Source organism: Trematomus bernacchii, unplaced genomic scaffold (assembly GCF_902827165.1).
Source record: "Trematomus bernacchii unplaced genomic scaffold, fTreBer1.1, whole genome shotgun sequence".
Taxonomy (NCBI): Eukaryota; Metazoa; Chordata; class Actinopteri; order Perciformes; family Nototheniidae; genus Trematomus; species Trematomus bernacchii.
In genome coordinates this window covers 9,283,194-9,300,036 of record NW_022987564.1, presented here as the reverse complement: position 1 = coordinate 9,300,036, position 16,843 = coordinate 9,283,194, and the positions used below count along the sequence as shown (strand labels likewise).

At 42.7% G+C, this 16,843-nt stretch overlaps 1 protein-coding gene across 1 annotated transcript in view; it reads left to right on the top strand.

Annotated features, from left to right (window-relative positions):
* The window catches only part of jarid2b (jumonji, AT rich interactive domain 2b), a 98,608-nt gene that overhangs the window by 48,069 nt on the left and 33,696 nt on the right, over positions 1–16,843 (top strand). Inside the window, 1 exon segment of the mRNA XM_034124804.1 lies at positions 5,306–5,429. Within this exon segment, the coding sequence (XP_033980695.1) occupies positions 5,306–5,429 (124 nt within the window).

Here is a 16,843-nt window from a genome sequence, read left to right as displayed (position 1 = left end):
GAGAGCCTGGGCTTATGTTAAGGACAGACATGTGCCACTGTTTTCTGTCTCCATTTTGCAGTGTGATCATGCATGTACTTGATCCATTAATATGTTGTAGAGAAGATGATGGATTAGAGATGACTGTCATATCTAACTGATTAGTCAGTCAATGCTTTACTTGATTGGCAGAACAATTCCATAATTGTTTAATAGGCAAAATGTCAAACATCTTCAGCTTGTCGAACTTGTTCTGTTTGATATTGTTATGAATGTGATTTTTTTTTTTTTGGGTTTTAGACTGTTGATAGGAAACCATACACAATGTTAAGGTATTGCCTTAAAAAAAAAATTAACATTTTCACAATTGTATAGAAATATAACATTTTAGTAAAAAAATTATAAATTATTTTGCTGATTATTATCTTAATCACTTAATTAACCTGCAAATATTCACACTTGAGTACAATACAGTTGTTGCTATTCTTGGTTAAACATTGGTTGGTCTGTTTTTTTTTTCCAGAATTGGGTAATTTTTGTATTATAATAATAGAAAACCTATTAATAATACAAACTTGTTTTGTATTAAACTGCTAATCATTACAGCTCTTATTTAAAGAATATATATTAAAAAAAACATTGTTAGTCTATATACCGCGTTCTGGTCCACATTGATGCATTTTTGCAGTATATTGATATATTTCTAGATAACCATCCAACATCTGGGGAAATATGTGTCATCTGATGGAAGGTGATAACAGATATACCTACTTTAAGCAGCATTTGTCTTCCTCCCAAGGCATCTGTCTCCATCTTTTCCTCCCCACATACCTCCATCCATCCCCAGTCTCAGACTCTGACTCTCTCTTCCCCTTTTTCTCCATCACTGTGTGGCAGCAGTGGCTATCTCTTTTAAAGGGGGTGTGGCAGTCTGTCAGTCGTCTGCTTGTGTGTGTGTGTGTGTCCCACCCAGCCTTCTCCCTGCCATAGCCAGCAATCATGCCATCTCCCCGGCCACTTTGCCTCTCACTGTTGGCAGCCGTCCATCTCTGTGTCCATCACACTTCCTGCTTCTCCCGCTTTCTGCCTGCATTATTTAACAAATGACATTATGCCCTTCTGTGTCCCGGTTCCTGCCCTTCTCCCACTCCATCACAACCTCATTCTTCCTCTCCTTTTTCTCCTCCCCGTCTCCCTCCATGCGTCCGTCCTTCCGGTTGTCTCTCCCCGATGCAGGGTTTCATTACACATCAATAGGACTCTGGTTACTGCCTTCTCCGCAAGCTCCTATCTCCTCTCTCCCTCCCGCTGCTCAATCTACTCGATTATGTATCTCCACACCCCCGCCCCTCCTCACCATAGCCCCTTTTTCCCTCCTGCATCATCCATCCGTCTCTGTCTCCCTCTTTTCTCACAATCTCCCTCTTTTCCGCTTTGTCCTTCCTGTCCTCTGCTCCCGTCTGTCTTAACTACCTACAATATCTGTCACCCAAACCCGCCCTCCTTCTTCCTCCATTCATCCTCCATCGCCACCCTCCCTTCCTTACCCTCTGTCCTGTTTCCCACCCTTCCTCTCCTGTTCTCCGAATCGTTAAAGCTGTATCTTCTTCCTGTACCTCCTTACCTCGCCACATCTCCCTGCTAGACTCGTCTGTGCCTCTGTTTTCCCCTGCCATCCTTTTGCCTTTCTCCCTCTCCATTTCCCTGAGTGCTGTTGATGGAGGAGCTGGCTGCTGGCCAAAGCCAGAAGGGGGTGAAGAGAGAGGGCTCACTGTTTGCCCATTTCTCTGACTGTCCCCTATCTTTCTCTTTCTGTCTGCTTCACTCAGGACCTGCCGCTCCCACCCTTTTTTTATGCACGCTCTCCCCTTTCCTTCAGCTCTCACTCTGCTGTCACTCGGCTGTCTGTCTGTATTTCCCATGCTGCCAGCTCTTTGCACGGCCAGTGTCAGCCATGGCAGCTTGAACACCGTGTGGCCGCTCTATTCTCCCTCTCTGGAAAACCAGCAGAGAGACAGATTGAAGGTGGGATAAAAGGAAATGAAAAATATGACCACAGTAGACGAAAGAGGTAGAGTTTAGGTCTCGAGTACAATATCTATTTTGTCCTTGCAAGCTTTTTTTATTTAACCAACACCATCACAGAACCCCATCTTTCCCTTTTGATGCTTTAAATGTACAGCCCTGAAGCAGATGCCATGCTTCTGAGCTGCACACTTCTTTGGTTGCTTTTGTTCTGGCTTGTGGTAAGTGTCATGCAACATTGTTAGGTCCAACTCTGTAACAGAGAGCAATATATTTGAAGCGGTTGGAAATCCTCTTGCCAGGCAGTCAATTCTTCTACTCTGAAAAGCTTCTGGGAATGGATGCTATGGGGAGTTTCCCTAAAATAAAACTACCCATTGTTTCTTTTTATATTATCCAGCCGTTTTAATTGTATACAGACACAGAGCATCACTTGAACAAAGGGCATGGAATATAATTGTAGTGCTCTTGTTTACTAGAGGGAAGGAGAGATTCAAGTGTTGTTAATCAATAGAAATCCTACTGCTATTAGTACAGAAGTGTTTCTTTAAGAGCCAATAGCCAAAGACAGATTGGATCCATATATCTGCTAACCTAAAACAATGCAAGCATTTTACCAGAGCTATCTACATTCTGGGCCCAATGTGGTTTCCTGTACATTATCTATTGCACATCAAGCACCTATAAGAGGACTCTTTTGCCCCCATTATGAGTGTCTTTCCTATAGTATGACTATCTGCTGCAGCCCACACTAATAGGCTCCTCTCAGCCCTGTGATACGCTATGTTACGCTATGTACCTCGGCTCACTCCCTCCTGCCCTCTCGAGACTTTGAGGTGAACATAGTGAGGCGATGAGCTTAGTTAAGCACGCATAAATTTGATTAGAAACCCCCTCCCCCCACAGGAGCAGCATTTCCCTCCGCTGCCCCATCCCATCCCAGGCTTAACCTCCTCTGCACCACCCACCTCATGTCGTAGGCCTCCAGGAGCTTGAGTTTAGGCCCCGTTGCCTTCCTTCCACACAGACCCATCCCCAGCCCTCTGCCTTCCCAAGATTCCCAGCTCTAGCCCTCAGATGGGCAATCATGTGCAACCAGCATATGTCAAACAACTCTTTGGAGGAAAGGGGGGAATACGTGGAGGGAGGGAGTGGAGGAGAGAAAAGGAGGGGAGGGTGGAATGAGGCCCTGCCTGTTTGTTTGTGTTCTGTGGGGACATCATGCGTCAGTCATTTTCTGAGCACAATTAAAGTTAATGAGCTATTTCGTTTTTTTGCTCTGGTGCAATTTTAACTGCCAAAACACACAGTCCAGAAGTCGTGATAAGAATCTTTGCACCATTTCCTCGTTACAGCGCCTCATGTAATTATCCTTTTCAATCATTTTTTTTTTTTACTATGATAATAAATTAAATACTGAACAATTCTTAAGTTCATTCTCAACACACTGGGCATCTCTCCCAAATGCAGATTAAGGTGGAACTTTGAAGTCCTTTAAGGGAAACTCTTGATTGATTAATGACTAGCGGATGCGAGTCTTCCGTGCCAACCATGGCATTATAAGGCTGTGATTCACTCCTGGCCTATAGACTTGTAGGCAACATAAAGCATTGCCAGCAGTGTGATGGCCTTACTCATCACGGCGGCGCCTGTTCACTTTCTGACCGCAACCGTGTGATGACTGTATCTCCGGCTTTCAGGTACTGGCCTGCCCTGCCTGTGTGAGAAAAGACAAACTGCCAGCATGTCTATGCAATGATGTGAAAGTATGGCTGTGTGTGCTTATTCAGCCCAAAGCACATTTATAAATCTCAGTTAAATCATATGTTTGAAAACTGCTTTTACCTGCTCATCTTCATCCTGTCTCCTACACTGTCATTTGATCTTCCTACTCCTCTCCCTGTCCCGTATTTCTCACTCGACACAATGCCTGGGCTTGTTAAACAGTAGCCTCATCGCTAACAGGCTATCATTCAAGTTGCCACTTATCCTAACCCGCGCTCCACTGTCGTTATTATCTTAATTCATTTTCCTCTTTGACACCCACCATTAGGAGTTAGCGGTGTAGGGTGATTGACACATACCTCCGAAGCATCAGTCAAATGGAATTTCACTGGGTGTGCTAGCAACGAGCTAAGAATCCCTGAACCAATGAGAACGTGAGAGCCACGTTGAAAGGTGAAGGAGAATAATTACGACTGCTTCGTTCTTGGTTTAACAAGCAACCTCCAGCCTAAATGGTCATGAGTCATGAGTTTGTTTTTGCAAAATGAAGGTGAATAATTGAACAACCTGCCACACCAAAGTCCACTCAGGCATGAATACTTGTCAAAACTGGTAAAATGGGATGCACAACTGTCAGTGTTGAACGTTTGATTGCAGCATACAGCTGACAGTATTGGTGCAATTTTAAACATGTGGCTGCCCCTCTGTCTGCTTGGCAGTTCCCGCAGTCTTCATTTTTCACAAACTCTTGAAAAGCTTTGAACTTCCCCAGTTGTTTCCCTGATAAGTTTGCTCATTCAGGCACCATTGTTGAATCAGACAGTCCTGACACATTCCAAGAACGACAACAACTGCCCGGGAGGAAATCAAGCCTTGTGATATCTATTTAATTTGGTTGTCTCTCTTAATTACCATTGACTTCCACTCTTCTGTTTGACCTCATTTGAATTCTCTGCGCCTGTTTGATTTCAGAATCTGTCTGGGGGCTTATTTTGTTTGTCTGAGATGCTTGCTAAATATTTAATTAGGGCTCTGTCAATTGGGCTCACCAAGAACGTCAAGTCCAGCAATAACTGTTCACTTCTCTCTCTGCCTCGGGCTTGTTTTTCCTTTTTTAAAATTCTTTGTCAAAGGGCAGACATCACGTACGTCAGCAGAGAAAAGCAGTTGCAATTGACAAGCGGCGATGTGGACAGGAAAATGAATAACTAATGCTCTCCTCACTCCAAAACAAGTCCCCATGATGCTGCAATAGTTTCAATACATGATGTGGAGGGCTATGTGAGTTGTCATTAAGTCACAAACACTGAATGGAAGGTGTCACAGTTTTTGGCTCAGGAGCTTGGTGTATTTGTACTGTCCAAATATCTCGATCACCTTCTCTCTTTCTGTCTTTCTTTAATCCTGCCCCCTTTAAGCTAAAACCAAACATTTTCTAGTGCATCAAATACAACATACAAAATACTGTTTCCAACATTCTCATATGAAAACAATGTGTGTTCCCCCAGACATTAGGTTTATAACAATGTGAAGCCCTGTGACATATTTTATGTTGACCCTTGCCTTCTTTTCTCAGGTTCTCTAGCCAATGGGCAGCTGAACGGCTCGGGGTCAAAGGGCAGCCACAAAGAAGATGGGTCCTTGCGCTCTCAGGGACATGGGAGCCACGAGTATACTGAGGATGGTCCTCCAAAAAAGAGGTGAGGCAGTGTGTATTGATGTGTGTGTGTTTCCAAACGTGAGTTCACACCAAAGGCTCTCTGATACTCCTGAGTGTGAACGTGCGAGGTTGCATGAGTCATAATAAACTTTGCACACTTCAATTTCCTTAGTAGATTGCACATGGTATCAGCTGTTTCAATGTTACTACACTGTTTACACACATGCTTTATCTTCCCCTTTTATAAAAGCACTCTCTTTGCTCTGTGTTGTTCCTGCTTTCAGCTTCACAAAGTTTCCCATGTATTCGCTCTAACAACATTTAAAGCAAAATCAATTAAAAGTGTTTTTATTTATATACTTGGAGTATGCACTCTCTTCCAAATGTCTCACCCTTACTGCGTCCCTCATAAGTGTGTGTGCAGTAAAACACTTGCAGAAGAGCTAGTCGTCCATTAGTTATAATAGAAGATGACAGTCAACAGGGAAGTGTAAATAGTACCACCCTTTAAAGAGCGCAGAGGTCCTCTAATGAGCTCACCCCCTCATCTTTTAACGCAAATGCCATTTCAGTCACTTATAATTAGCCACTTAAAGGAATGTTGCCATGCATTTCCAAATTAATCATTTAAAAAATGTAACTTGTTGCAGAGTACAATAAGCTGTTAATATCCACCCGGCGTATTTCTTTAAAAAGGCGTTTATATCCCAAGTTAATTATTGAAATGGATTTGGTCTGTCCAGGGATTGGAACAAAACACTGCTCTCTCTTCAGGAAAAGGTTCTTAGGAAATGGAATAAAGGGTGTTGGGAAAATGTGAGGCTTATTCGGCATGAAGCAGATTTTGAAATCACAGGCTGGAAAATATGATTTACAAACAATCATGTTCTATAGAGTGTACAGCAGATTAAAAATGGCTGGTGTGTTTCTCAAAGCGGATGTTTTTCCTCTTTATCAACACCACATGCACTCACACATAATACAGTACACAATTACATTCATGCTTACATTTTCAGACCTCTTTTCTTGTATTATTACTATACTGTAGGTGGCAGGTGTGTGTATGTGAGCGTGGGTGCTTGCCCGTGTGCTTGTGTTGTTTTGTTCTTCTGCTGGTCTCTCACACACACACTGACAGGGCATCAAAGCATCAGTGTAAAGCTAGGGGCGGAGTCTGGGGGCTGGACAGCAGCAGATGTCCCTCTGTAATGAGCAGCCCATACAGGCTCCATTCACTGCGTGTCAAGCACCTGCCTGAGTCCTGCTAGCTGTCATTGGATACTGTAACCTCCAAATCTGAGCACGGTCATTCCAACCTTTCATCTACCTGGCTTTGAAACAGAAGAGCGTGCCTCTGAAGCAGCTGATAAGAAATGTGTAGTATTTCGAAGAGATTGTTTAAGACGCGTTCAATTTAGAGACCTTGCAGACTTTGACATTTATGGAAATCGAATATGGGGTTGACTAAAAATGCAGGTAGTCGGAAACATTATCTTAATGACAGGATATTATGAACTTGGATCTCTTAGACTGTCATTATAATGGGCATCCCCTGACTGAATAAGAGTTGTTAAATGTAAGCCATTGGTCATAAAATAATAACAAAGCTTTAACACGCCTACCTATAAAATGAGGAAAAGATATCATACTTTTATTCGGTTAGCTCTGATAGCCTGTAGCGCTGTGTTGTTAAGTGTAGTTCAGATAGAGGCCAGCTTGCTACACACACAGACACAGACACAGACACAGACACAGACCCAGACCCAGCAGGACTGAATGAAGAAAGGCTTTCTATCTGATGCTAATGAAACACAAGCCTGGCCAGTACTTGGCAGTGCCTCCTGCCCTCTTAAAAAGCGTATTTTGTGTGCGTGTGTTTAATGTGTGAAGGATGACTCCAGCGCCCTGGCATGGCTGCCCCGCACTGTTCCTGAACAGGACTTACTGAGACAATGCCAGGTGCTTTTACACCTGGCACAGGCCAAAACAGAAGGGAGGAGCGGTGGCGTAGCCGCTTCCAAGTTTGAGTGGAGAAAAAGTTTCACACTGTGGAAAAAGATGAAGGGATAGACAGAGAAGGGAAGACTGGGAGGAGCAGCAGAGAGAGGGAGGACGGGAGGCAGAGACAGAAGGACAGGTGCGAGTGATTTTTGGCAGGAAGCGGTCCCCTTTAGAAGTCTTTGAGATCAACTCTGTGTTTGCCTTCCCATGCTCCTGAGATTGGGGGAGAGACTGGCAGCACATCCTCTCCAACATGCCAGCCCATTGTAGCCCTCTCCTACCAGCATGATAATATTCTCAGAATGGGGTTCCCTTGCCAAAGTGAGCTCTGCACACACAGACAAACTTACAACCCCACACGCTCTCATCTTCTCCTGCCATGGTTTACTGACCTACTTACTATATTCCCGCACCTCTTTTCCTCTCCCATTTTTGATTTAGGTTAAATAGTGTATTTAGCAGCCACTGAAGTGTCAAAACAAGTCCCGGAACAGGATTTCATATTGTATTACCATAAAGTAGATGTCTTGGCTAGAAGAGGGCAACAGGGAGCCTCATCCTTTGCATGTATGATTCAAAATATTTTGCAATGGATGAATAGCATACCTTTTGCCTTAAGTCTTCTGTTCAGTCATAAAACATTCTGCTGCCACAGAAGCATCCACTCCAGAAATCTGTCATCATTTTTGGCATATCGTCAGCATCTTGTAAATCTTGTTAAGTCATGATTGAAATCCTCAGTAAATGATTTACTGATGTCATTGGTATTCTAATTGAGTTTAGCTACTCTCACGGGAACCATCTGAACCTTGCTGGATAGAGGCTGGATTGTCCATTATTTGGAAAATGTAGTTGCATACAGTTGTATGTGTAGGTGTCCTGTAACTGTGAAACAAATCTGGCCAAATGTGATTGAGGATTTTTAAAATGTTGGAGGATGTCAGGGAGTTTCTTTTCTCAGCTGCTTAAAGAAGACGAACTCATGAAACTCTGCGAAAGTGTGGCTGATTTTGTGTGTGTGTGGATCAGAAGTTGAGTGGCCTCTTTAACAGGCTTCTTAACTTCATTTCTGCGTTCTTTCTCTCTTTCTGTCCCTCTTTTCTGTCTCTCCTTTTCTCTCTCCCTCTTCCCTGAACCCCACTTTTGGCTCTTTGAATCCGCTCTCTCTGTTGTTTCAGCCAAGACACACACTCACACACTCAGCTGCTGCCGCTTGTTTTGTTTCGACTTAATGAATGCCAAGTGTATACACACACACACACACACACACACACGCGCAATCACACACGCAATCACACACACACACACACACACACGGGTGCACATGCAATCACACACACTCACTTGTCTTGTCTAGCGTAACCAATGACTCTTGTCAGTAAGGCCTAATCACCATTTCCATTTATGAGGGATTACATGCATGTGCGCAGGGCCAGGCCTGCAAATGTGTGTGTTTTTTAAAAGGGCCATATTGTGTCTATTGATTTACTTTAGATGAGTTGGAACCTATATGCAGTGCCACCCCTCGCTGTGCTTCTCTAGGAACACCTCATGTTGTGTATCGTTGGGAACTCGCATGCACAAACAAGCAGACCTACATTGATCTTGTTTGAAAGCGGCGCAGATAGTCCTGCAAACATTTATCCAACCAAGAAGAATAGCATCTTTGATTTTGCAGACAAATTGTGGCTTTGTGTGTCTTTTTGAAAAGAAACCACCACACCACTAAATATGTCTGTGCTTATTCTAGTGTAGTTTAGTCTGTCTCTCTCGGTTTTCTTCTGTCTCCCCCTTTCTCAGTCTGTCAGTGACTCACCACTGCATGCCAGTCCCCAAAATCTCTCCTAAACTCTCCTCTCATTGTCGCTGCAGCTTTATGAAAGCCTTTCACTCCGCTGAAATGGCAGGGTGAAGGAGTATTAACCACCCAGCACAGAGCATAGTGTCACTCACTAGACAGACTTGCTCCCATAATCACTGTCAGATACATGTGCTTACATAGAGATAGTAGCACAGATTAAACATAACACATGTATTTTTTTTACTTCATGAGAACAACATCTAAGTGGTTGACAGGATTTACTGTACACTCACAATGCTCTCAATATATTGTAGTTAGTATATGATTCAATAAGAGTATCTTATTTTAAAACAGAAAGCATAGAACACTTAACCTTGTGTGTCAAGCAATGTGTTCCAAGTGAAAGCCAAAATTATTTCCCTTTTTTAAGCTTTATAGCTGGACGAATCCAAAGGCAAGCATCACTACCCCTTGATGTTCTTTTAAAGCCAGCACTCAGTTGGCAGCCGTGTGTGAAAAGAAAATGTTTCAAAAGTGTAACACAAAGTACTCTACTGCAAAGTGCAGTGACCCATTGGGGAGGGTTCAGTCTTGTCATCTCAACCTGGGAATCATCTGTGAATGGGAAACGCACCGGTGAAAGATTGATCAGTCTGGAGGTGTGTGTGTTTGTGTGTGTCGGTCTGTGTGTTGAAACTGTCTGTGTGTTACCTTCTTTCAAATATGTTCTTAGTTGTTCATATAGCTTCACCAAAAGACACCAACATACAGGAAAAACTGCATTCATAACTGTAAAACAATAAGTAGATGAATGTTTACTATTCAGTAGATGACCCTTTATTTAATTTTGTGTGAGCCACGTTCTCCTGTGTCTCTAGCCCCAAGGCCTCAAGTCCACTCAAGGTCTCCAAATGTCCACATACCGGACTCTGTCTTAGGCGCCGTTTACACGAGGAGAAAACTGCTTGTATCTGCATAGTTTCGCGTGCGTATAGCCCTATTATTTACACGAGGCCGATAGAAACTGACCCCACAAACAATAACGGGTCCCAAGGTGGATAGATTTGCAAACGAAACGCTCTGGGGGGTCAACCGAGTCCGTGTAATCACCTCTATACGAATATTTCCTGAAAAAATAGCGATAGCCCCGCCTCTCCCCACCTCTCCTGCTCACTGCTGTATCAACTATCAAAAATAGCTGTGTTAATTAAACGCACAAGGGGTTCTTGAATGAAATAATATTATAAAAGGCAAACCAGAATTGTTAACGCCCAATATACTCCTTAAACAAAATAAACAGAGTCAGATTTCATGCATTGATCCATTATATTGACAAAGGTGCGATCTCACCCGGTGTTTGTAGAGAATATCTCTCTCTTTCTGAGCCGTCCTCTCCACGGAGTTGTTTTCTTTCGTGTTTCTTGGTCGGGATGCAATATCCACAGATTGGTTTCTTTCAGTTTCTTTCAGTTTCAGTTTCAGTTTCGGGGCTTAAACAGAAGGGTAGCCATGGCAACATTGCAGCGGGGCTGCTCGGTTGCTCTTCTTCGCGGCTTTTGGTGTATTTTGGCGGAAGTTACAGCGCCACTTACAGTCCCAGCATATGTACTACAGCGTTTCCAGCGGCCTCGTTTGAACAGACACGTTAAATGAAACAAATGCATGTGAACGGAAGACTTTTTTGAATACGCATACTGTGCATAAACGCAAACGGTCCCGTGTGAGCGGGGCCTATATTAGACTGATTGCTAAACACATACAGAACCTTCTCTGATGTTTATTGACCTAATCTGGCTGTGGTCAGCCATTCCCAGGGGAGAATAAAGACTGCAAGGTCAGAGGTCATGGGGTTTGATGTTCCGCATGTTGCTGTGAGGGGGGAGGGCAAACAGCCCTGAGCAGTGGACCTTGACTGCTAACAAAGCCTATATATAAGTGCAGGGTTCTATCTTTTTCTTTCTGGCCCTGAGGGAAAAGGAAGCAGAGCTGGACAAGTTACTTCATTCTTTTTTTACCTTAATTCAACATCAATTGAAAACTTTTGGGCTACCGATGTGTTTTGAAGTTATTTCAGTGGCTTAAGTGTAAGCACATCATTAGCATTTTTTAGGTATCAAAGGGGGCAACGGCTGACTTCCACCTAACCTAATATAGCATTTATATATTCACAGAGATACAGCTAAGTTTGATCTATTGTCAAGATGACTCTCTCCACATCTGCCTATCAGGCCATCTCCCCTCTCATTGTTTCATTCAATAAAAGAGCCAAGTGAAAAGCCACGGTTATATTTAAATATGCAGCCAGAGCCCTGCTTTATCTTTTATCTCGTAGGAGCCTTATTGTGACTCTTAAAGCATATAGCTGTCACAGCTGAACCTACACACACACAGATGCTTTCACACCTCTGAATAAAACCCCTCCATTTATCTTGGTGTCAACACAAAGCAGTTGAGCGTTAGAATCATATGCTGACAAGATGTACAGAAATACTGAAGTGTATATTTGTTACTACCATGGTTATGGAGGCTTTCCAGTGGACTACTCGCTGTACTTTCAGGCTTTGCATAAGGAGCAATAAGAGGCCTTCTGTGTGCATATTTCCCCTCTGAGCAGCCTCAGCTCAATGACTAATGATGGCATTTATTTGTGTTTGGTGTGCACATTGCTCACTGTATATGTGACTGGGGTCTGTGCAGGCCGGGGCTGTTTGCATATGGTGAAGGTCAAAAGGTCAGTGGGTCAGTCACTGCAGTAAGTGCCCTCCCCTTCCTGCATACATGGAGACAGAAAAGCAATAAACACATTGAGTAAGATAAGTGTTCGGTTATAACCGTTTAGTTCCCCAACATAAATCCAAAATGGATGATGTGTGGTCAGTGTAGGGTTTAAATAACTCCATTGGAATATATTACGCACTTTTAACCCTGGGAGTGGCTCAGAAGTAACATCTGTAAAGGCCAGCTGATTAATGTTCCTCATTTACTCTTTATTTTGTAATGTGCTAAACTAAAAGGTGAATTGTCAGTTAAATGTGATAGAAGACAGGTTTGCTAAAACATAAAGGCCTTGAAGCGTTTTTCTCTTTTATACAAATGCTTTTATTGCTCTTAATCACACATACACATGGTGTCAATTACTGTGTGATCGTTGCATATATACACCATTTCTTTCACTCTTTTATCTGCTGATGGATTAGATCTGAACTGGCTGCCAGGCAGTACACACAGAAATAAATATAGAGACATTGATTAATGCTTTAACATTTTGTGAAGCCTACTCTCTGCATATAAACACCTGTACACATTTGACTCTGTGTACATACACTAGTTTCTCAGATTTTGGCTAAACAGACTTAATACACACGCACACGCACACGCGCACGCGCACGCACGCACGCACACAGCCAGCTGCAGCGAGGTTGTCTTTTATCAGGACCATGTGGGCCATCTGGAGCCAATTAATACAGCCCCCAAGGAACAGACTCTGGATCAGTGCTCCTCTCCTCACACAATAACCTTTACCATGGGAGGGAACACAAAATCTGACTTGAGATCAGCCTTATCAAACCCTAGGACACGCTCCGGACAAGCTCAGGGCTCCGCTTGATTCAGATGTGTTGTATTTCTGTAAAATAGTAGCCATATTTTGAAAGTAGACATATTTACTGAATACATTTTGTTTTTATTTAACCTTTATTTAACCAGATAAAAGCAATGAGATAAAATCTCATTTACAATGCTGACCTGGCCAAGAAGGCAGCAATGTTACACATTCTTACACATAACACGGACATATAAAATACACAACTAAGTAAACAAAAGACGAAAAGCAGTCACTGCATGAATTTGTTCTGATGAATACATTGTCAAACTTTACAATAAAACAAACATTTATGCTTCAATATTATATATGTGTGTTTTTTCAGTCTGCTGTCAGTTAAATGTTGAGAGGCACACGTTTAAGCTATTTTACTCACACTTTTATACTTCCTAATTGAAGCTGTTTTACACACAGTCATAACAGTATGAGTCCACAGACACACACTCATTAAATGCCCTCTCAGGTTAAGGAGCTTAGTCATTCTACACATTTATTAATTAAAGGATTTATACTAATGCTATATTTTGTGAAGATGGAAAACTAAAAGTAGAACTAGGCTTTAATTGTCCATTTAATTTATATATTTGATTAGGATCAGGCTTAATCATTCTAACTTTAGAATCAGAAACAAGATTTGTATCTGTACCTTTGTAAAGCTAGAACACAGATGCCAAATACACATTTTTTTCTGTATTGTGAGACAATGAAAAGCAAATCATTTAAAGGAGAGGTGTCATGGCCATTTCCACTGATCATAATTCCATTGTTGAGGTATACTAAAATAGATTTATATTGTGCAATTTTCCAAACTCGCATTGGTTTCTCATACAGCATCTCTGTAAACTACGTGTATTCACTGAATTTCACTCTCTGCCTTTAACGGCTCGTTGGAGCTCCAATAGCTCCAGCCCCCACCCTCCCTGTGAGCACAGTGTGCTCTGATTGGTCGGGACGTTGTGAATCGCGCTGAGCTCCGTGGAGGTGTTGTTTCCTTGTTTAGGATACACAGCGAAACACAGCCAAACTCATCCTGAGCACACACAAAGTCACATCCGAAGTAAAAACAATAAGTGTGGCTTGATATTGAGTAAGAAAAAGGTTGATAAACGCTGTGAGAATGGGTCTGCAGAGAGAATTTCGCCGCAATCCCAACTGTCTGTTATCAGCCTGCAGCCAGGGAGGAGAAATCAGCTGAGCTGCCTGCTCCCTGCACACAGATGTGTGTGTGAGGAAGTCCGTGGATTGGTCAATTTGGACCAATCAGCGGGGGCTTAACGTAACGGCTCCGCGGACGTAACGTAACGGCTCCACGGATTGGTCCATTTCGTTCCGGGTACGGGTTGACATCATGCCGTACCCGGAAGAATCAAATGGACAATGACGTATCTCCAACGAGGCGTTTTGGGGAGGTATTTTCTGTGTTAGAGTTTTACTCACTATAGGGTGTACTTTGAGGGGTTTGACTCTGCACACCGTTTACATGTATAAAAACCTTCGTAACACACAAGGGGACGGGTAATAACCGGAAAAGCATGACACCTCTCCTTTAAGTCTCCACAGTGAATGTATCTCTTTGTTTATTCCATCTGCTGTTCTTTTGCTTCTAGTTGTACATATTGGACTCTGTACATCAATATTTAATATGTGTAAAGACTTGAAAGATGCTGGGCCAGCAGCTTATTCAATATATCAAACATGCATGGGACACTGTTTGTTTACCATCACTCCTGCCTAATTGTCATTTAAAGTATTTTCCTTTGCATCTATTATACGTTTTTTTTATTCACAAATTATGTGGTTTAATAAATCAGCTGTTGTCAGCTCTTCCCACACAAACACACATGTGCTTAGTCATCTAGTTTGTTGCAGTCTAAACCCTGCTGATATGCTTTCGCTGACAGTAAAGCTGGTTTAAGGAGCCAGTTGGGGTTGAATTTTTTATTTGTGATTCTCTTTTCCTACACTGGCAGTTTTGAGTTACGCTATGTCCCCATAACAAATGTTTAATTTCATAGGTTTATCCCCTAGATCATTGCCTGCCTAGACTTCATATTTATGTTTGAAGTGACCCATATCTGACATTTACGTGAACAGATCTCTGCCCTCAAATGCCTCACATGCAACTGCAAGCGACCCATTACATCACACACAGGAGCCTGTGTAGAACAACAACAGAAAACGTGACATTTGCGGGAAGGGAAGGGCATTTAGGAAAAAAAACAGATGACATAGCGATGAAAACATTTATCCTGCACATGTTTTTCTGCAGAGGTCAGATAAGAATGGTTGAAAAATGGTCACATGTTGAAGATAAAAGTGAGAAGACAAATCTGGGGAGAAAGAGCTGTGATGCGGGAGAGGAATAATGGTGCTGCCATTTTGAGGGTTTCACTGATGAACAGTTTCTTAAAACCTTAGGATGTCCAGGGCTGCATTTGAGTATATGTCAGCGCTCAGCAACTCACAGACTTAAAAAGAAAGCCATTACCCTCAGAATGTGCCTGGCAGTATAAGACGGAAAACACACATTCATCTTATATGACCGTTCTTAAAGCCATCACATGACCACTGATATATCAGGTTTAGGATCACTGATGAAAGCTGCCCACATCAAATAAAACATACATAAAAGGATTTCAGTGTCCCCACTATCTTGAAAAAATCGTATCTGTGTCACATCAATACAAAATCTGATTCAGGCCCCATTTGCTTGTAATGTGAACATAGACGTATCAACTGAGTTTTAAATATACGTTTAGTTTTTGCTAAATGAGTCATTGACCAAAATCCCTGTAGAAGGGACCCTGTCTTGCTCGATGACACTTCAGCAGGGCGGATGCCTGCCAACACCCTCATAACACAACATAACCACATGGAGACGTCCTGCTATCATAGCAGTTCCCATGGAAACGAAGTTCACTGGAAAGGTGTTGATAAGATGGAGACTGAACAAGAGAGCCATAAGTGTTTGATTGACAGGCTCCATGTGTGGGATCTATGTCAGCTGTCCATAAGTGTGCCGGTGGTCCTGCTTCGGCTGAGTTAAATACATTAAACTAAGCTGTAGCTCATCTGTCTTTCTGTCCTTGTGTCCCTTCATCCCCACCTCATTCCCTTTTTATTTTTTTTATTATCTCACTTCATTTATGTGTTAGTGCGAAATCGCAAATGGCCCATTATCCTCTCCCTTTCTTCTTCCTCCTTTTACCTTTTTTCCCAGAGATTGCTGGCTGACAGGATCGTCACATTTTTTTCTCACTCTGTCTCCCGGAGATAATCAATGCTCTAGCAGCTACGGTGGCATGTGTAATATTACACATTAGAGCAGCCCTTTGAAGGGTAGATGGCTGGGGGGGGTAGCATGAAGGGATGGAGGGAGGAAAGGATGGATGAAAGGTGGATTAGAAAAGGATGAATGGGGACATCCTGCTGTAATCTCTTTGCTTTTTCTCCTGCGATCGGATCTCTTTTTCCTCTTTCTCCCCCCCCCCGCCTTCCTCCAGCCCTCCTCTGATTCTCCCCCAATCAGGGCAATCACTTTAATTTTTCTTACGTAAGCATCACTCGCCTAACACAGCACTGCACCAATGAGTATTCTATAGCTCAACACGCTTGGGAACATAGTGTACCCTCCCTGGCACACACACACGAACACGCACACGCACACACACGGGCAGCCCTCCTCTGGGCATACAGGGCTAAATCACAGGCTCATGTTACCACTGAGCCCTTAGCGCAGTAGCAGTGCTTACAATAACAGTCATGTCATTGCAAATGGTTCCCATGCTGATTTCTCAACATTTACCTGGTCTTTAGGCATCTGAAGTGTGTGTGTGTGTGTGTGTGTGCTACACCCACGCTTGATGGTCTCGTTTGTTTCAGCTAAAGATTTTCTATCTATGATTTCAGGGTTATGTCGATGAATTTGTTAAACGTGTGTTATTGTAATAGTTTCTCATGCCCTGTATTACTGACACACCTAATAGTGATAAAAACAATCTTTGTTTTGACACCTTGGCACTATTTCCAAGGAAGAGCGCTCTCTTTCATC